Source organism: Ambystoma mexicanum, chromosome 9, assembly GCF_040938575.1.
Source record: "Ambystoma mexicanum isolate Mex_15411 chromosome 9, UKY_AmexF1_1, whole genome shotgun sequence".
Taxonomy (NCBI): domain Eukaryota; kingdom Metazoa; phylum Chordata; class Amphibia; order Caudata; family Ambystomatidae; genus Ambystoma; species Ambystoma mexicanum.
Window position 1 is genome coordinate 294,608,575 of NC_090931.1, and position 20,879 is coordinate 294,629,453.

General features: G+C 50.0%; 1 protein-coding gene across 3 annotated transcripts in view; it reads left to right on the plus strand.

Moving 5' to 3' along the window:
• Nucleotides 1-20,879, plus strand: part of ACACA (acetyl-CoA carboxylase alpha) — a 1,281,346-nt gene that overhangs the window by 741,512 nt on the left and 518,955 nt on the right. For all 3 annotated transcript variants that reach the window (XM_069614682.1, XM_069614683.1, XM_069614684.1), the window contains 3 exons: nt 440-655; nt 7,971-8,126; nt 14,640-14,843. In XM_069614682.1, the coding sequence (XP_069470783.1) occupies nt 440-655; nt 7,971-8,126; nt 14,640-14,843 (576 nt within the window). The remainder of the gene's footprint in view (nt 1-439; nt 656-7,970; nt 8,127-14,639; nt 14,844-20,879) is intronic.

Consider the following 20,879-nt stretch of genomic DNA (forward strand, 5'->3'; position numbering starts at 1 on the left):
TTCTGTGCCAATGTGTGTGTCTTTGTCTGCTATCTGAAATGCTTTCTAGAAATACACTTCCGAACCAGAATGGCTAAAAGCAGATATAGGGTATTGGGCACACCCCAGTAAGCAGGAGCTACCCCTGGGGCACGAGGAGCTAGTTCGCAGCGTGCCACAAATGTACATTCCTGATGAGATGCAAGCTATGACTTTGTATGCATATATTTGCCCCATTATGATTTAAATGTGTGCTCTACGAATGTTGGTGTAAAGGTAACCAGGCTCTTCTAGGCTGCCAGCAAGTGCCGAATAGCTCTCAGCAATTTCGCTCCATGCTATTGGGGCAGCAGTGGTTTATTCCTTGCCCACTGCTGCCACACATGTCCCACTTCTGCACACATCTCTGGTGGCCTTTCTGTTGCATGTTCCTCATGCTGTTGTTTCCTACACTTCCCAGTTCTTGGAAGACAGGATTTATCGACACCTGGAGCCGGCCCTCGCCTTCCAGCTGGAGCTGAACCGGATGCGAAATTTTGATCTCACTGCCATTCCCTGCTCCAATCACAAAATGCACCTCTACTTGGGGGCGGCCAAGGTGGAAGTGGGCACCGAGGTGACAGACTATCGTTTTTTTGTGCGGGCCATTATCAGGCATTCAGACCTGGTGACCAAGGTAAGTGTTCATTGCAGAACTTGAGTTTGTCAGGAAAGGTGAAGTACAGTGTAGCTCCATTTAAATGTCTCCATGTGCTCTCGGTCCCTAGTCGCCTTGCAATCTTTCAGAGATACTGCTCTTGGTACGAGAGGCCCCTCAAAATTGAATGTGTGTAAAGATCTGTAGATGGCTACTGCATGTGTCTTCCAGGTTGCAGCTCTGTTTGTTGCACTGCAAGGTGATGCTTGCTGTGGGGTAATGTATTTGAGAGCCGGTCATGGAGGAGATGCAAAGTAGGTTGTTGGACTGTAATGCATAAAGTTGATACAGCTTAATTGTCGGGATGGTATGGGAAAAGCTAGAGTGAGATAAGCTCTGGTAGGTTTGAGGTCCGTTTGATGAAGCTCGTGTACCCATGGTGCTCTGAAGATGCAGTGACCTATGCAGTGGTTGAAATTCATTTGATGATGCTTATGTGCACCGGGTGCTCTGGAGAAGCTGCAGTGAGATGTGCATTGGCGGTGGTGAGACCCGTTTGATGAAGCTTGTGTGCCCCAGCTGCTCTGGAGAAGCTGCAGTGAGGTGTGCAGTGGCGGTGGTGAGACCCGTTTGATGAAGCTTGTGTACCCCAGCTGCTCTGGAGAAGCTGCAGTAAGATATACGTTTGATGAAGCTTGTGTGCCCCAGTTGCTCTGGGGAAGCTGCAGTAACATATACGTTTGATGAAGCTTGTGTGCCCCAGCTGCTCTGGAGATGCTGCAGTGAGATGTGCAGTGGCGGTGGTGAGACCAGTTTGATGAAGCTTGTGTGCCCCAGCTACTCTGGAGAAGCTGCAGTGAGATACACGTTTGATGAAGCTTGTGTGCCCCAGCTGCTCTGGAGAAGCTGTAGTGAGATATACAGTGGTAACAGTGAGATCCGTTTAATGAAGCTTGTGTACCCCAGCTGCTCAGGGGAAGCTGCAGTGAGGTGTGCAGTGGCGAGACCCGTTTGATGAAGCTTGTGTGCCCCAGCTGCTCAGGGGAAGCTGCAGTGAGGTGTGCAGTGACGGTGGTGAGACCCGTTTGATGAAGCCTGCGTACCCCAGCTGCTCTGGAGAAGCTGCAGTGAGTTGTGCAGTGGCGGTGGTGAGACCCGTTTGATGAAGCTTGCGTGCCCCAGCTGCTCAGGGGAAGCTGCAGTGAGGTGTGCAGTGGCGGTGGTGAGACCCGTTTGATGAAGCTTGCGTGCCCCTGCTGCTCAGGGGAAGCTGCAGTGAGGTGTGCAGTGGCAGTGGTGAGACCTGTTTGATGAAGCTTGCATGCTCCAGCTGCTCTGGAGAAGCTGCAGTGATATGTGCAGTGGTAGAAGTGAGATCCATTTGAATGAAGCTTGTGTGCCCCAGCTGTTCTGGAGAAGCTGCAGTGAGATATACGTTTGATGAAGCTTGTGTACCCCAGCTACTCTGGAGAAGCTGTTGTCATGCCCGCGCTGCTGGCACACGCATTGGCAACCATCATGGACTACTTGGTACTCATTTATCCTCCTAATACTCCTTGAGCAACTCCTTTTCATGCCTTGGTCTTTTATTTCCATTTGCTCAACTTTGGTTCTTTCTTATTTTATTCAATTAACTACATTTACCATAATGCACCTGGCTACAGCCCTCAATTCCTGGCTATTCTCATTCATCGTTATTGGGACCACAATCCCCAGAAGCCCTAGCGGCCAGTGCTACTTCCACCTGCTCAGGACCAGAGACGGAGGAGACAGATTGTCTTCAGGTGTGCTGCTACAGGTGCTGTGAATTAGCCTGCCTCAGAACAGGGCAGGGCTGTATATAAGCAGCTGCCTGCAGGAGCACAGTGTCTTGCATCTTGAGATCTCCCCGCTCCTGTTTGCATTGACCCGCTACTTTGTATGCTGTTCCTGTTACTGCATTATCCTGTTTTGATCCAGTGCCCTTCCCGGGCTCCCTGCCTTGCAGCCTATTACAGTCCTCTGCAGCCCTCTACAGTCAGCGGCCCTGCTCCTCTGGGCTCACTCCTTGCTGCCCTGCTCCTCTGGGCTCCTTGCTCTGCAGCCTGCCTCACTCGGGTGCCGACAGTCCTTGTCCTCTGGGCTCCCTGCCCTGCAGCCTACCTCACTCCGGCTGCCTACAGTCCTAGTCCTCTGCAGCCCGCCTTGCAGCCTGCCTCACTCCGGCTGCCTGCAATCCTTGTCCTCTGGGCTCCCTGCCCTGCAGCCTGCCTCACTCCGGCTGCCTACCGTCCTTGTCCTCTGGGCTCCCTGCACTGCAGCCTGCTTCACTCCGGCTGCCTACCGCCCTTGTCCTCTGGGCTCCCTACCGTGCAGCTTGCAACCTTCTGCTGTCTCCAAGCCCTTGTTCCCTGGGCTCTCTACCTTGCAGCCTGCACCTCTTCGCTGCCTACAGCCCTGCTCCTCTGGGCTCCCTACCTAGCGGCCCTATTCTTTTGGGCTCTGTCTGTCGCCTACTACTAATCTCTCTCTGTCCTGTTCTTCTGGACTCCCTGCCTTTCAGCCTATTACAGTCCTCCGCAGTCCAATACAGTTTGCCTGCACCTAGTGCCACTCTTGACTGCAGACCTGCTTCCTACTTTGCAGCCCTTCTGTTTTCCTGACTGCTGCTCCTTGTTCTCTTCCTTGAGTCCCCTTTACTCCACCTTAAGTTATCTATTTCAGTCTAACTGCCTTTCCTTCATTTCCTTCTGCTAGATTGCTCATTGACTTCCTTTTCGCTGGATATTTCTGTTCTTGTCTTCTCATGTGTCTTTTGTAATCCCTTTGTACAGAGCTTGCCTGTTGGTTTCCGGCAGGCAACCTCTGCCCCTTCCTTTGTCGCGTTTTCAGTGTTACAGACACCCACTGCTGTTGTTCCCAGCCGTGAGCATACACCGTGGGCCTCTGTTATAGCAATCTGTGCAGAAGGCTGGAGTTTCCTAAGGTTCGTGGAACACTCTTTCCCATTTCAGCATACACCCCAAGAGGGAATCCAGTTTGTTTGTACCTTTGTATCTTTTGCCCCTTTTGGCGCACAGCTACTGTTTCCTACTCTTCTTTCTTGTTGAACTTCATGCTGTGTGTGCTTATCTGCTACCTTACCTCAGCACAGCCACCCAAAACCTACTTGGGTACCCTATGCCACTCTTGACAGAGTGCCATTCCTGACAGCTGTATTGAGATATATAGTGGTAGCAGTGAGATCCGTTTGATGAAGCTTGTGTGCCTCAGCTCCTCTGGATATGCTGCAATGAGATGTGCAGTGGTGGTGGTGAGACCCGTTTGATGAAGCTTGCGTGCCCCAGCTGCTCTGGAGAAGCTGCAGTGAGGTGTGCAGTGGCGGTGGTGAGACCCGTTTGATGAAGCTTGTGTGCGCCAGCTGCTCTGGAGAAGCTGCAGTGAGATATACGTTTGATGAAGCTTGTGTGCCCCAGCTGCTCTGGAGAAGCTGCAGTGAGATGTGCAGTGGCGGTGGTGAGACCCGTTTGATGAAGCTTGTGTGCCCCAGCTGCTCTGGAGAAGCTGCAGTGAGATATACGTTTGATGAAGCTTGTGTGCCCCAGCTGCTCTGGAGAAGCTGTAGTGAGATCTGTTTGATGAAGCTTGTGTATTTCAGCTGCTCTGGAGAAGATGCAGTGAGATGTGCAGTGGCGGTGGTGAGACCCGTTTGATGAAGCTTGTGTGCCCCAGCTGCTCTGGAGAAGCTTCAGTGAGGTGTGCAGTGGCGAGACCCGTTTGATGACGCTTGTGTGCCCTAGCTGCTCTGGAGAAGCTGCAGTGAGGTGTGCAGTGGCGGTGGTGAGACCCGTTTGATGAATCTTGCGTGCCCCAGCTGCTCAGGGGAAGCTGCAGTGAGGTGTGCAGTGGAGGTGGTGAGACCCGTTTGATGAAGCTTGCGTGCCCCTGCTGCTCAGGGGAAGCTGCAGTGAGGTCTGCAGTGGCGGTGGTGAGACCCGTTTTTTGAAGCTTGCGTGCGCCAGCTGCTCTGGAGAAGCTGCAGTGAGATATACGTTTGATGAAGCTTGTGTGCCCCAGCTGCTCTGGAGAAGCTGCAGTGAGATGTGCAGTGGCGGTGGTGAGACCCGTTTGATGAAGCTTGTGTGCCCCAGCTGCTCTGGAGAAGCTGCAGTGAGATATACGTTTGATGAAGCTTGTGTGCCCCAGCTGCTCTGGAGAAGCTGTAGTGAGATCTGTTTGATGAAGCTTGTGTATCTCAGCTGCTCTGGAGAAGCTGCAGTGAGATGTGCAGTGGCGGTGGTGAGACCTGTTTGATGACGCTTGTGTGCCCCAGCTGCACTGGAGAAGCTTCAGTGAGGTGTGCAGTGGCGAGACCTGTTTGATGAAGCTTGTGTGCCCTAGCTGCTCAGGGGAAGCTGCAGTGAGGTGTGCAGTGGAGGTGGTGAGACCCGTTTGATGAAGCTTGCGTGCCCCTGCTGCTCAGGGGAAGCTGCAGTGAGGTCTGCAGTGGCGGTGGTGAGACCCGTTTTTTGAAGCTTGCGTGCCCCAGCTGCTCTGGAGAAGCTGCAGTGATATGTGCAGTGGTAGTGGTGAGACCCGTTTGATGAAGCTTGCGTGCCCCGGCTGCTCTGGAGAAGCTCTAGTGAGATATACAGTGGTAGCAGTGAGATTCATTTGATGAAGCTTGTGTGCCCCAGCTGTTCTGGAGAAGCTGCAGTGAGATATACGTTTGATGAAGCTTGTGTACCCCAGCTACTCTGGAGAAGCTGTATTGAGATATACAGTGGTAGCAGTGAGATCCGTTTGATGAAGCTTGTGTGCCTCAGCTCCTCTGGAGATGCTGCAGTGAGATGTGCAGTGCCGGTGGTGAGACCCGTTTGATGAAGCTTGCGTGCCCTGGCTGCTCAGGGGAAGCTGCAGTGAGATGTGCAGTGATGGTGGTGAGACCCGTTTGATGAAGCTTGGGTGCCCCAGCTGCTCTGGAGAAGCTGCAGTGAGATATACGTTTGATGAAGCTTGTGTGCCCCAGCTGCTCTGGAGAAGCTGTAATGAGATATACAGTGGTAACAGTGAGATCTGTTTGATGAAGCTTGTGTATCTCAGCTGCTCTGGAGAAGCTGCAGTGAGATGTGCAATGGCGGTGGTGAGACCCGTTTGATGAAGCTTGTGTGCCCCAGCTGCTCTGGAGAAGCTGAAGTGAGATATACGTTTGATGAAGCTTGTGTGCCCCAGCTGCTCTGGAGAAGCTTCAGTGAGGTGTGCAGTGGCGAGACCCGTTTGATGAAGCTTGTGTGCCCCAGCTGCTCTGGAGAAGCTGCAGTGAGATATACGTTTGATGAAGCTTGTGTGCCCCAGCTGCTCTGGAGAAGCTGCAGTGAGGTGTGCAGTGGCGGTGGTGAGACCCGTTTCATGAATCTTGCATGCCCCAGCTGCTCAGGGGAAGCTGCAGTAAGGTCTGCAGTGGCTGTGGTGAGACCCGTTTGTTGAAGCTTGCGTGCCCCAGCTGCTCTGGAGAAGCTGCATTGATATGTGCAGTGGTAGTGGTGAGACCCGTTTGATGAAGCTTGCGTGCCCCGGCTGCTCTGGAGAAGCTGTAGTGAGATATACAGTGGTAGCAGTGAGATCCATTTGATGAAGCTTGTGTGCCCCAGCTGTTCTGGAGAAGCTGCAGTGAGATATACGTTTGATGAAGCTTGTGTACCCCAGCTACTCTGGAGAAGCTGTATTGAGATATACAGTGGTAGCAGTGAGATCTGTTTGATGAAGCTTGTGTGCCTCAGCTGCTCAGGGAAGCTGCAGTGAGATGTGCAGTGATGGTGGTGAGACCCGTTTGATGAAGCTTGCGTGCCCCAGCTGCTCAGGGAAGCTGCAGTGAGATGTGCAGTGATGGTGGTGAGACCCATTTGATGAAGCTTGGGTGCCCCAGCCGCTCTGGAGAAGCTGCATTGAGGTATGCAGTGGCGGTGGTGAGACCTGTTTGATGAAGCTTGCGCGCCCCAGCTGCTCAGAGGAAGCTGCAGTGAGATGTGCAGTGGCGGTGGTGAGACCCGTTTGATGAAGCTTGTGTGCCCCAGCTGCTCTGGAGAAGCTGCAGTGAGATATACAGTGGTAACAGTGAGATCCGTTTGATGAAGCTTGTGTATCTCAGCTGCTCCGGAGAAGCAGCAGTGAGATGTGCAGTGGCAATGGTGAGACCCGTTTGATGAAGCTTACGTGCCCCAGCTGCTCAGGGGAAGCTGCAGTGAGATGTGCAGTGGCGGTGGTGAGACCCGTTTGATGAAGCTCGTGTGCCCCAGCTGCTCAGAGGAAGCTGCAGTGAGGTGTGCAGTGACGGTGGTGAGACCCGTTTGATGAAGCTTGCGTGCCCCAGCTGCTCTGGAGAAGCTGTAGTGAGGTGTGCAGTGGCGTTGGTGAGACCTGTTTGATGAAACGTGCGTGCCCCAGCTGCTCAGGGGAAGCTGCAGTGAGGTGTGCAGTGGCGGTGGTGAGACCCGTTTGATGAAGCTTGCGTGCCCCAGCTGCTCAGGGAAAGCTGCAGTGAGGTGTGCAGTGGCGGTGGTGAGACCCGTTTGATGAAGCTTGTGTGCCCCAGCTGCTCAGGGGAAGATGCAGTGAGGTCTGCAGTGGCGGTGGTGTGACCCGTTTGATGAAGCTTGCTGCCCCAGCTGCTCTGGAGACGCTTCAGTGAGATGTGCAGTGGTAGTGGTGAGACCCGTTTGATGAAGCTTGCTGCCCCAGCTACTCTGGAGAAGCTGCAGTGAGATGCGGTGGGAGAGGTTTGTTAGACGTTTTATGAAGCGTGGGTCCCGCGTTGCCCTGGAGAAGTTGCACTCGTACCTTTGGGCATGGCTTTGAACCCACTGGGGGACAGCGTGTTTTGGGGAATACTGTGCACGCAGCAGCAGGCATGGGCTTAGGTTCATGTGTCACAGGTGGGATGGCTTGGTGCTTTGAAGAAGCTGGAGAGATGGTGTGAATGTGTATGGGGTTGGTGACTCTGGGGAGGGACACCTCTGTGGTGGCTTGCGACTTTTTGTTCCCTATTTTGGATGACTGTCGTCTAATGTGTTGCGGGGTTGCAGTCATATTGTTATTAAATATATTGGTTGTAGCTGCAGTAACTAGCTGCTTTGGAAAACTGCACCGGGCGTTGTGCTTTTGTAGAGCTGTCCACTGGATGGCGCTGTTGCCACTGTTTACTCTATCTTGGTTCTGAGCGAGTCTGCTCTGTTGAATTCTCAACATTCTGTCTACTCTTTTTTTGTATTACACATACTCCACCAAAACCTTAATTTGATGAAATTGGGAACCCCTCATGTGGGGTGGGTTAAAACAGCTCGTAAAATGCAGTGACCGTGTTGTACCTCCCCTGCAGGAAGCGTCGTTCGAGTACCTGCAGAATGAAGGGGAGCGCCTCCTTCTGGAAGCCATGGACGAGCTGGAGGTGGCCTTCAACAACACCAACGTGCGCACCGACTGCAACCACATCTTCCTCAACTTTGTGCCCACCGTCATCATGGACCCGTCCAAGGTGCGTCTTCGGGCCTGGGGGCGCGGCTCCACGCTGGGCCCGTCACAGGACCACTTAACATAATTCATAGAGCAGTGTTCATTTGCATGTATGTGTTTTAGGGCTTGGGGGTTTGATAAGAAGCTGTCACAGACATGCATCCTGTTGTCAGGGCAATCCGGCAAGCGGGTGCCTCCCCATGGAAGTGACTGGACCATGAGCCAGGGGGTGGCAGGTGAAAGGAGGAACAGTGAGGAGTGTCCACAAGCGGGTGCCAGGCTGCATGGAGTGCAGGCAGTGGCAGAGATGCGGCAGTGGCTGGGGGAAAATGCCTCGGCACATGCCCCCCCCCCCCCAGGGTGTAGAAGATGCAGCCCGAGGTCCCAGATGAATGCATGAGTTGGAAAGATGTTGGATGCCATGGTGTAGGAGAAGAGTTGTAATGAGCGGGCGAGGAGGGGCAAGGAGCAGAAGGCAGAGGCAGCCCAGAGTGGGCAAGGGGCAGAGAGATTGAGTAGAGGGCTGCAATGGAGGAGAGTGGCGGAAGATGAGAGGGGCAAGGTTGCGGGTGGCTGGCAAGTCCATTCAGTGATTTTAAGACTCTTAGCAGGGATGGAAGTGTGGCGGGTTCTTCATAGACGAGAAACTGGCATGGAGACGGCGGAGGTAGGCAGGGGGAGGCCGAGGGGAACTGCCCGCTATATCGAGTGGAGGAAAGCAGTACAGAGCGAGGTCCAAGAGCAGACGCGGCAGCAGTCTGGGAGCAGAGTGGTGGTAAGAGTGTTGGTAGTGTGGTAGGCGAGGCAAGGGCGGGCCAGGTTTCTCCTCTGCAGCAGTGCCAGTAGGAGCAATTACGTTTTATCGAGCATTACCAGCACAGGAAAGATGGCGCTGCAACAGCGATAAATGGGCCCTGTGCTTTGTCGTGTGCATGGAGCTTAATCATTGGAATATAAATGCCATACTCGTATTGTCTTCTGTTAAGACTCTTAATCACGTGGTAGGTCCAGAGAGAGGCAAAGCAATGAGCAGTGACTAGGATATGTTACTTATTAGCACCCGGTGAGAAGGCTCTAGCCAATCGGGTGGCGAGGAACGTGGGCTGAATCTCTCAGTTGCTCCCCCATGTCGCGATGCCCGGGTGGCCATTCCCTCCTAAATCCCCTCTCCCCTGCCCACACTTACCTTCTATGCCAGCCACTCCATCCGCTGCTTCTTTAGACTCCGCCTCCTGCCATCATAGAAACGGAAGACAGACTCCAGGCGGAGACCATCTTTCATTTTTGTGACTGGCCCCACTGCGGTCTGCATGCACACGGCGGGACACACTTCTTTAACAAAATACTTTGCTAATGGCACCTCTGTGCTCAGCCCCCCTGGTGCTAACAGCAACATCCCCCTCAGTGGCAAGCCGGATCAGCCGGTAATGGCCACGGGACCTGGCGTTAAGGCCCTTGTGCCACCACCAGAGGTGTAATTGCTTAATGATCATGCTTCTGCAATATCAGACTAAAAGAAATAGCAGAGAATACACATGACCACGCCCATCTGCTGTAGAAACAAACTCCTTAAATCTCTTTGAATGAAAAGCTCAGGCTCTACCTGTGAAAGTACAGCAGGAATGGAGATGTGTGTGACTTTGCTGAGGCATAGACACTGGTGTACATTTCAATCATGATATTGGAGGTGGGGGCAGTGAGGTGGGGCCAGAAGAAAGGCTTTCTGTGGAGTATAGATCAGTTTCGATGCGGAAAGTGAACTTGGTCTGCATGACATGATATGATAGTTTATTTATATAGAGCCTATACACAATGTGTTTCAAAGCACTTCAAGGCAAGGGAGGGAACAAGGGAAAATACAATGGCATTCTTACAGGCCGTGATCAGTAAGGATGTGAAATTAACTATCATACTCGGCCTGAAGACATTTCAGATAGTGCAAGAGCTAAAACATAGAGAGGGAGGGGGAGAGTGGGAAGGAATAGTGCAAGAGCTAAGACATAGATAAGGAAGGGAGGGGGAGAGTGGGTAGGAAATGGAAACAGACAAGCGACTACTGTACTAGGCCTGACGACATTTCAGATAGTGCAAGAGCTAAGACATAGATAAGGAAGGGAGGGGGGGAGTGGGAAGGAAATGGAAACAGACAAGCGACTACTGTACTAGGCCTGACGACATTTCTGGTAGAGCCAGAGAAAAACTAGAGGAGAAAGGTTGCAGAAAGGGAGGGGAGGAACAAAACAATCGTACTAGGCCAGATGACATTTCCGATAGTGCTGGGGAAGTTGGAAGGGGGGGCACGTAAGGGGAGGGGGAGGAATGCATGAATCTAAAATCTATAACGGGCGCTAATGTGATGGGGCCTCCCTTTTTGCGGAGTGCAGTAATAGAAAGCGGACCCTTACCCCTGTTCACCCAGATGTTGGACAGCCTACTAGGTTCACAGCAGCATTCGTTATAGATTCCTGAATGGTTCCTTTTTTAAACATCAAATACACCATGTTGACTCGCATGTGATAAGTTACAGGCTTATTAGTCTTCAAACAGATTTGTTAAATCGCGGGGGTAGAAAGCGGCAGACTAGGGTTAGCGACTACTGCTCATTGCTACCTCTTAAATCGGGTCCGGTGACAGATCCAGACCTTCCTTCTGTGGCAAAGTGAGTTTTTGCGCCCCGCCCCTCTGGGAGATTAGGGCCTGTCAGAGAGTACAGTTAAATGGGCTGATGGTTAAATAAGGGTTAAACTCTTTTAAAACTGAGCCGGAAGTTGGAACAGTCTTCTCACCTGAAGGTTCAGTCCTGGGAGAGGACATAGTCTTACCGTATGTCCTTCAAGGCTGCCTCTAACCCAGAAAGTTCGCCAAAAACCATTTTGAGGACCTTGAAAAGAAACCCAAGGCCCACCTTTGGGAGTCACTTAAAGCAGCGAGGTTGGCCCTCCCATCTGGTCAGGGGCACTCCTTGGATTCGGCAGGCGGCCCACCATCGCATCTTGATCCATCCCAGAATACAGCCGGCTCCGTTAGCATCAGTGCCACAATTCCCCCTTCTTTGCCCACTTCTCTGAAATACACACTTGGGGAAACCTCACGGCTCCTCCGACTACCTCCCTTCCATAGACGCCTTCACTCCCAGTTCCAGGTATTTACGCCGATGGCAATTGTTTATTTTCGAAGCTCTCCGCCAGTATTGTGCTTGCTCCAATTCTGCACAATGCACACCTAAGTGGGCAATGGCTGACTCTGTGTTGATCTAGCCGAAGCAAGAGGGGGGTGGGGGCTTTTCATAGTCACTAAACACCCCACCTTCATTCTCGTCAATCACCCTAAGCAACATATACAGTACTTCCCATATACTAGAGGCAACCCCAGGCTTCCATCTCATTGGTCGCTTCTTCTGGTTCGTCCCGCCATCTGAATACAGTACCATCTGTCTCTTGGACAGACATGAGCAGCTCAGCAAAGCGGACGCGGATTTCCAAACCAGAGCGCACATCTTGACTAGACTAGCACAAAGACAGGGTGCTAAGTGACCTGCCCAATAACCCACCTCCACTTCAAAAAAGGCAACAGCCAGCCTTGTTGGATCGAGAAATTCTGAGGCCTCAACAAATCTCTCTGCTCCCTCCATGTGCTCCAACATAACCACAACCTGTCCCGCAAGCACGTCTCAAGACTGCCCCAGCAAAGCACTCATCAAAAACCTTGCTTGAGTCCACCCACAAAACCATGCATTCCAACTTTGCCGCACGGCTGGATCAGCCAAGATTGTTTTTAGATTTTATTGTCTTTTTATTATCTTTTTTTAATAGTGATACAGAGCAGAGTGAAATATAATCCATCATGCATTTAATAAACTGGTAAATTGGAAATGTGAGTGGCTATGAGGCCTGATTCCGATGAGAAGTGGCGTCTGGGTAAATGGAGAAGAGCCTGAGATGAGAAGGTCACAAAAGGAGGAGAGAAGAGTGTAGCGAGGCGAGGTTTGTGGTGGCTGGCTGGCTGATGGTGGTGCAGAAATCTCTCTCTGCCAACTGCTGCAGCCTATACAGTGTGGTTGTTTTAGAAGCGGTGGTCTTTACTTCCACTAGTGGTGGTGTTTAATGTTTTAACTTGGACATGCAGAGTTGAGTCCTACCAGTAGTTTGCTATGGAAATTTGTTCGGCTGATCTCTGTAGCTAGCTTAGTCCTATTGCCATTTCAACACAGTTTTGAGTGCAACACAACCACGCCCACTAAGTGTAGTGTGAGTTTTTGCTTCCATTTGTCCAGTTAGACATTTTAGATCTGTCTGCTATTGCCATCAAAAGTCCAATAGGAGGGCGTCTCGGGGCTTGAATGCTTGGCTGATCGGAGTGGCAGAAATGCCTGAGCAAGCGGTTTGAGCATCCATTCTAAAGGTTAAGTGGGAGAATTTTTGCTGATTTCATTTTCTATTTTCTTCCAAGAGTAACAGATCTGTCACACTGAAATAACATACGCGGAGGGTCGCAGGGATCTTCAGAGCAGTGCTAGCGGGTGTTTTGGGTGATTGGTCTAAATTGTTGGGTGAGGCGCGAGAAAGCACGATTGAGAAATATTGGCCGAGAGATTTGGCATGTTTGGGTCTTCAGATTGGTGGCCACAACCGCTGTTGGTTGGAAAGCCAGCCCTCGACAGTCCTCGACCCTCTGACTCGGTCTTATTTCTTTCGTCACACGCAGTACCTTCCAACGTTGAAGAAGGAACCCAAGTTATGGCCGTTCGCGCAAGCTGTGTCCTGGAAGACCAATGCCCACATCTTTGGCTATTTCAGTGACTAATATGCAGTGTATATTGAAGGGTCTCTTAAGTCCGTTCCTCAACAGCCATATTCACATCCTGATTTCTGCATATCCACATAATATTCAGAATGTGAAAAAGTTCTAACTTAATAAATAAAGGGAATTAGATTAGAGACCATGTGAAGGGTCAAGTGTCAGTGACTGTCTCGATTTTCTAGATGGAATTGGGAAAGGATTAAAAAAAACCTGTAAAAAAATAAATAAAAAAATAAAAATAAAAAAATAAACTGCCAGCAGAAATGTTGTAAGAGTGCTCTTTTGCTTATAGATAGAACCTAAGAGAGGCGCAGTGATCAGACAGAAATATATTTTTTTAAACGTTCTTGTCCCCCGCTTACCACAATGGTCCAAGGAGAGCGGGGAACACACCCGCATCCGCTGCTCTGCTTGGGTGCAGTAATGGGAGTAGGTAAAAAGAAATGCATCAAAGTCGCCATAACTGCGTAGGCGCAGTTACCTGGTCAACATTTTGGTGCATTTCCGCTGGACAACCAACGGGTTTTGAGGGGTTGCCAGCACCCTGGTGATGAAAGCGTTAAACACTTTATGAAGATTGCTCCTGTCTATAGTTTGGACACAGCGGAACAGTCCTTCTTTCAAGCTACGTGCCCCTCTCTGTCTTTTGCATTTCTCCTTTATTTTCTACACATTATTTCTCATGGTATTTTTTGTGTTCCCCTCCTTCCACCTGCCCTGCCTTTCCTCTCTGCCTCTTTGCTGCTATGCCTTTTGAGAATACCTTTCTTTTTTTCCTGTTAGCGTTTGTTCAATATTTAGTTCTCTCTGAATATATGCTTATTTCTCTGAATAATTTGTTTTTCATTCACCTGTTTCTTCCTGCTCATCTCGAATTGGTGTTGATTATTCAGTATCAGGTAACATTATCCACACCAGTAATATCACCATATATATGGTCATGGGGTAAGGCCATAGGCAATATTATTAGTGGGGATAATTGATGGGGTTATCGGAACCCGGGGGCTGAGGGGGTATCCCCCGCTCCATTAAAACAATTATAGGGGTTGCAGGGTGTCGCCTGTAGGTTCCATGGCTTAATATTGCTGCAGAAATACGGTGATATGTTTGTATGGTGATATTTTTGCGGGGATATTAACCCATGGAACCGATTATTCTATTTCCCTTATGCTTCATCTTCCTCTCAGTTTAGCCCTCTGCTGCTTTTTTACTTTCAGCTATCTGTGTCTGTCCAACTATTTTGAGCGATATGAATTAATGATCTCCGCGATAGAATGTAATAAAAGGAATAATAAAAATTGTTTTATATAATGTTCATGTGTGCCGGTTGTCAAGATTAAATCAGCAATTGAAGTCATGGTTGAGCCAAAATAGGGGCCGACCACTATAAACAAATAGCATTTAAAAATGCTTCTGAATGGTTCGCTCTGGGGAACCCCCAATGTGTGTATATAGTTTGGCTCATTTGTCCCCAGGACGCCCTGTGAGTATTATTTGCCCTTGTGCTAAATATGAACTATTTTTGTGGGACACAAATGCTGCTGCTGCTGCTTATCAAGCCTTCCACTCTTCCATCGCCTTATACTACAAAATAATGGGAAATTAGGAAATTTTAGTTGATATTTGGGATCTGCAACAGAACACTTTGGTGGGCCAAAGTTGGCAAAGGGGAGTGTGAAAAGCGTTTTCATGTCCCAAAGAATTGACAAATGAAAATGTGACTTTTCGGTTTCAGATTGAGGAGTCTGTGCGCAGCATGGTGATGCGCTACGGGAGCCGGCTGTGGAAGCTGCGCGTCCTGCAGGCAGAGCTGAAGATCAACATCCGTCTGACCCCTACCGGGAAGCAGATCCCCATACGCCTCTTCCTGACCAATGAATCTGGCTACTACCTGGATATCAGCCTTTACAAGGAAGTGACAGACTCCCGGACTGCTCAGGTACAGGCAGGGCTTTAAGTGGGGTAAGAAATCGAGGGGGGGGCCCTCAATTGGGGGCGTGGCTTGTGGGAGGGGCGTGGCCTAAAAGTACGCAAATCGTAGGGTATACACACAAATATATATAAATGTTATATATTTGTGTGCGTACCTTACTATGGTTTGTGTACTATGCAAGCCATCTTTTCTAAACATAGAAATATGTAACATATTTCTACGTTTATAAAAGATGGCTTGCAAAGTACACAAACCATAGTAAGGTACTCACACAAATATATAACATTTATATATATTTGGTGCATACCCTACGGTTTGACTAGTTTTCAGGCCATCTTTTTTAAACATTTCGGGTTTATAAAAGATGGCTTTGAAAGTACACAATTCAAGCCATCTTTTATAAAGCTTTGACTATGGACAAAATTGTCCGTCGACAAAGCTTTATAAAAGATGGCTTGAAATGTGTACTTTCAAAGCCATCTTTTATAAACCTCGAAATATGTTGAGGAATCCCCAGGTTCGCCGAGGGTTAAAGACGCCTCGGCGACCTGGGGAAACAAAGGGATAGTAAGTCAGTAACTGCCTCTGGTGACCTCTCGCATGAGGGGTCACCAGACGCAGTTACTATGACTGACAGAAGTGGCAGCCAGTCACAGGGTCGCTGTGGCTGGCTGCCACTTCTGTCAGCTTGCCTGACTTCATTGCAGGCTACATCCCGCGATTCCCGCCAATGTTGCTGTAGGACGGGGCCCCGGCAGGGCCACGGCTCAGTCCCACTTTTTGGAGACTGCCGGGGCCCGGCCCCGGCAGGCCCCAGCCCACTTTAAGCACTGGGTACAGGACCGCTGCTCTCTGCTGTGTGTGGCAAGGGTCATGTTTGATTCTTAGCCCCCCCTTCTCTTGTCTCCTTTGACCTTTCCTCCCCCTTTGGTTCGATTGATTACGTGTTTTCTGGGCCCAATCTACATTTTTGTTTCTCTCGGGGTGGGCCACAGCAGCGGGAAGGTTTAAAAACCCTTAGTAGCCACACACCCTGTTTGCCTGTAGCGCCTAATGCAGTCTTTGATATGAGCTTCTGAATGTCTGCTCCCAAAGCGGTGGCTTGGCGAGTCTGGGATTAACGGTAGCATGCTTCGCTGGGCCGGCGAAGATGATGTTCCTTCTTCACCAAAGGTGGCGGCTGTGTTAAATAGCATGCGTCGAGTAGACCTCCTCTGCCCAGCCTTCTGGGACAGGTAACCCGATAGACACAGAAACCAAACTCTGGCCAGAATGGGGTATTTCCGGCACTGGGTGACCCAGTGCATGCAACATAGTAACACAGGGGGGCTGGCACAGGCTTGGGCCCTCCCAACTCCCACACACACCACGTCTGGGGCAGTGCTGGCTCCATTAAAGACCGTACTGAGCCTCCCGCCCCAGGCTGAGAGGGTTGCTTCTCCCCACTGAAGGGTTTGTGCCCCTGACCTTGTGACAATTTGCGTTTTTCAATTAATTATATAAGTGAGACAAATTATATTTTCAATAGTTTATTAAAAAATGTATTCAGAGAGGTCATATACGCATGTAACAAACTGACAAATGTATAGAACAGGCTTGTTATTCTAAAATGCTGGTAAGTGGGGGACCTATAGAGTGGGCTGTTATATATGGGATGCCAGGCCCTAATTGGCTGCTGCTTCCCAGTCAATCTTGGTGCACGTGGGTCAGCCGGGCTCATCGCCTCAGTGAAGGTCACTTCGGCGGGTGTTACATTTCTAACTAATCTAAGCTGAACAGAAACTGACAATTCATGAATAATGGCAGATACCTGAACCTCATATGCAAGGGGGACCTTTGAAAAGAGGGGATAGTATATTGAAATACCGACCTCCACATTCAGGGCTTCATTGATACCTCAGTCCCCGCCCCCAACTGTCTCTCCTGGGGGCTTAATCTAGCGCCTACCTTCCCTGGTGCCTCATGATACAGACAGAGGTGTGTTACTGTTGGGAGAATATATTGCTGCCCAGGATTAGGTCGGTGGTGGGTGTCCTGGAATGGCCAAGGCGAAGGGGTTAGATGTTTATCAGCATGAAAGGAATTGGGGGAGGGGGGGTGGTTGGGATGGAGAAGCCAGGTGGGCTCTGGCCTGGCGGGTTGGGGGTCAAAGGGACATGAGCAGTTTAGTGGAGATGAATGGGCATTTGGTGCTGGGGCCTGCTCCTGTCTCACGCTCTCCGCAGAGCGCATTCTTTTAGAAAATGATACTAGTTATTTGCAACATTGAAAGGACAGTGGACGGATGGACCTCCGTGGGAACAAGGCTCGCGCAGAGCTGTCCTGATGTGTGAGCGGCTTGGTCCCTTTGCGAGAGAGGCTGGAGGTGCGAGTGGGGGTGTGAGTGCGAGTGCCACAACCTCACAAAGTGGTGGTTTTCGGGCCTAGTAAAAAGATGGCATTTAGGCCTGGTACAAAATGGAGTCCTAATGCCGAAGCATGGGTGACGTTATTAGCCTACTTGGCTATGTTATAGGGCTCTTACCCTACAGTGGAGGAGGGAGCTTCTCCCCACATGGCTGCGATGAAGTTCATTCTCTTTGGCAGTGGCTAGGGAAGTGGGATAGGACCATTTCCTTCCCAACAGAACCCTCCTCATGGGACCTGCCAGCCTGGAATAGTGCTATCATATTCTGAGCAGTGGTTAATGGACTTCTTTGCACCTTTTGTACAAGAATTCTGGCAGTTATTTCCAAATTCTCCCTGCAAGATATCTAGTCCCTTGACAAAAATATTTTTAGTGAAGGGGGGGTGCAGCATGAAAAAGTGTCAATACCACTGGCCTAGAGTTCCAGTGGGGCTTAAATTATATTCATGAAATCCTCTCCCAAGATTCTGGAATTGGCCATTGCCCCTTTGGTTGGGACAGGTCCGCCTGGACGACCACCCAGGCCGCCATTAGCCCTCCCGCTACGCCAGCTCTGGCGAGTCTTTCAAGGTGGTGGGAGAAGGTGAGGCAGGTGCCCCATTGAAATTAAATTCGCCCTACTTTTGGGAGCTGATGCTTTCGCATGAGCACCTATGAAAAATGTGCCCCCGCCCCCGGGGGAGGAGGGCCGGTTCTGTGCATAATATTCGTTTTGCTGTACGGGGCGCTACGGCCAGCCCTGGGCTGGGGTGTGGATGCTGGACCATTGTTACCCACGTGCTTTGACTGGATCTTTGGTCCTGTGCCATTCTACGCTTCGCCAAGTGTACCTCCTCGCCCCCACCTCCCGTGTGCCCACCTGCAAGTTTCCTTCTGCCCCGGGGAGCTCACGAGAGAGATAGCGGCCCCCTGTTTAATTCTGCACGGCCGCTGCACGCGCACAGCGGCCATGCTAATCTCCGAAGACACACGGCCAAATCCCCGCCGCCATTCGCTCAAGGTGACCTTTTCCCTTTAACTGCTGCGCTGAAACGCGGCGGTCAAAATCTGACACCCCCAGGAGGCAAAAGGGAAATAAAAAAAAGCATGAAACATTTACATGAAAAAGGTTATTTAATTTTTGATGTATTTTTGAGGTTCTCTGGGGCAGCCTTAAACACGTTTTCCATCAGACGCCTTCCATGTGTAGGTTTGTTTTAATTAACTCGCACACTGCTCTCGCAGGGCATTCCATTTTTTTTTTCAAAAATGTTTTAAAGCCGGCCTCCTTAGGGGTGTGAATTTTTTTATCAATCCGTTTTCTAGAACTTCCATTTTAACCAGAATGGGTCCAGGTGGTGTCGGTGGTCTGCCCGGCCTCCTCGGTGAGCTGTCGGCAACACTAGTGAAATGCCATTGTGCCAGTGCCGGCTAACTCACAAACATTGCGCTGTTATACAAGGTGTGTTTATGCAATGACAAAATACCAATGCCATAGCTGCGTATGGTGCCTGTTGCCCAGAGCACCCGGTTTGATAGTGCTGTGCCACTTTTAGGAAATGTGGGGCCGTATTATAAATACCTTGCACCATTACAGGGATATTTTTCAAAGTATCTGCACTGGAGCACATTTTGTCCCGTGCAGAAATGCATTAGAACAAATTAGAGCCTGATTACCGCTGTAGCGGCAACGTTAAAATATGTTCTCTTTCACCAGTACCACCTGTTTGAATACCCATCATATTACATATAGCTATTTTTACAAAATACCCCTGGCGGTATTCCAGCGGTTCCGAGTTATCGTAAGAACTAAAGGGGATGACCTCTTACTTGAAAGGGTGTGCAGTGGCCTAGATATTAGCTGAGGAATCGAGCAGGCCTCCAGGGCTTGCTTAAAGAGGCGGTCTTTGTGTGGCATCAGAAATCGCTGCTGATTACAGCTTCTAGAAAAGAGGGTTCCATATCATTGTCACCGTAACTCTAGAAGAGGGTTCCATATCATTGACACCGTAACTCTAGAAAAGAGGGTTCCATATCATTGGCACGTAACTCTAGAAAAGAGGGCTCCATATCATTGACACGTAACTCTAGAAAAGAGGGTTCCATATCATATCATTGGCACGTAACTCTAGAAAAGAGGGCTCCATATCATTGGCACATAACTCTAGAAAAGAAAGCTCCATATCATTGACACGTAACTCTAGAAAAGAGGGTTCCATATCATTGGCACGTAACTCTAGAAAAGAGGGCTCCATATCATTGACACGTAACTCTAGAAAAGAGGGTTCCATATCATTGGCACTTAACTCTAGAAAAGAGGGCTCCATATCATTGACACGTAACTATAGAAAAGAGGGCTCCATATCATTGACACGTAACTCTTGAAAAGAGGGCTCCATATCATTGACACCGTAACTCTAGAAAAGAGGGTTCCGTATCATTGGCACGTAACTCTAGAAAAGAGGGCTCCATATCATTGAGACTGTAACTGACATAGAGGATGCTAGAGAGCAGACAGTCCATCCTCCAGGAGAAAGTCCTTCTGCCATAGTTTCAAAGTTACTTAAAAGTTGAGCACTTAATGACTGGGGCTTGCGCCCTATGGGCTGCAGATGGAGGGGCCACTCCACTCTGCAAACATCAAGAATAGCTGTAGCCGCTCCTTTCCTTAGCCCCCCTGATACCCCCATGGGTGGCTAGTCTCTCTATTGGATCTTAACATTATGGGTAAATTCAGACCGGGGTAGGTTATATTGGCTCAGTTTTTGGACTGGTTTCGGGCAATCCTGGGTCCTACTTGGGCCTGTTATTGATCTCATTTAATGGAAAATACTATAACTGGGGGGCATATGTTATATTGGATTAAGGTGCGGCTGCCCCCTTAAGCTCCTTTTAAATATGGATAGGGGTTTAGAATGAACGAGAGTCTCCATACTGTTCCCTTGAAACAGGAAAGCAGGACTTGCACCTATGAGGGGATGTACAGTGTAGGAAGTGGCCATAGATGTAAGGGAGGAGAGTGTGGCCATGGAGAAGGACGCCTGTAATGTGACCAAGAGTGGTCAGAGGGGCTGCGCGGCCGGGGGGAAATTCTGCAGTGGCATGAACTTGTGGATAAAGGGGAGTTCCATCTCTGACAGCAAGCAAGGTCTAGTGTGAGGACGTGTACTTTAAATGGAGTATAATTACTGAGATGGGAGGAATTCCTGCAAAAGGGTTGAGGTCTCATTAAAAGGAAGCATCGTCTGTGGAGACCTGGTAGAGAGTGTGCGCCTCAAGGAGCAGATTTGGTCTAATTTGGGGGCGCTGTTTAGAGTGAGGTGGTGGATTAGCCGTCATCTCGGGGGGGGGGGGGTGGGGGGATGATGTTTGGTTGAAGGAGAGAGATTATTTCAGGATCGAGGTGTGCTAACTCAGGAAACTGTGTCTGAAGGGTGGTGAGGTGTGTACAATTGTTGGGGAACTAAAGCTCAATGGGGTGCAAGTGGAGTTTGATTGGCAGAAGGGCTTGTTTTCTAATATTGAGGTGTTCCCTTACAATAAAATGTTGAGAAAGGCAATATAATGGGGAGAGATTTTGGGTCCAATTGGGAACATAGGGGTGATATATTGTGCGGAGAGCGGGTCTAATGGCAACAATATGTGGTGGTGGGAAG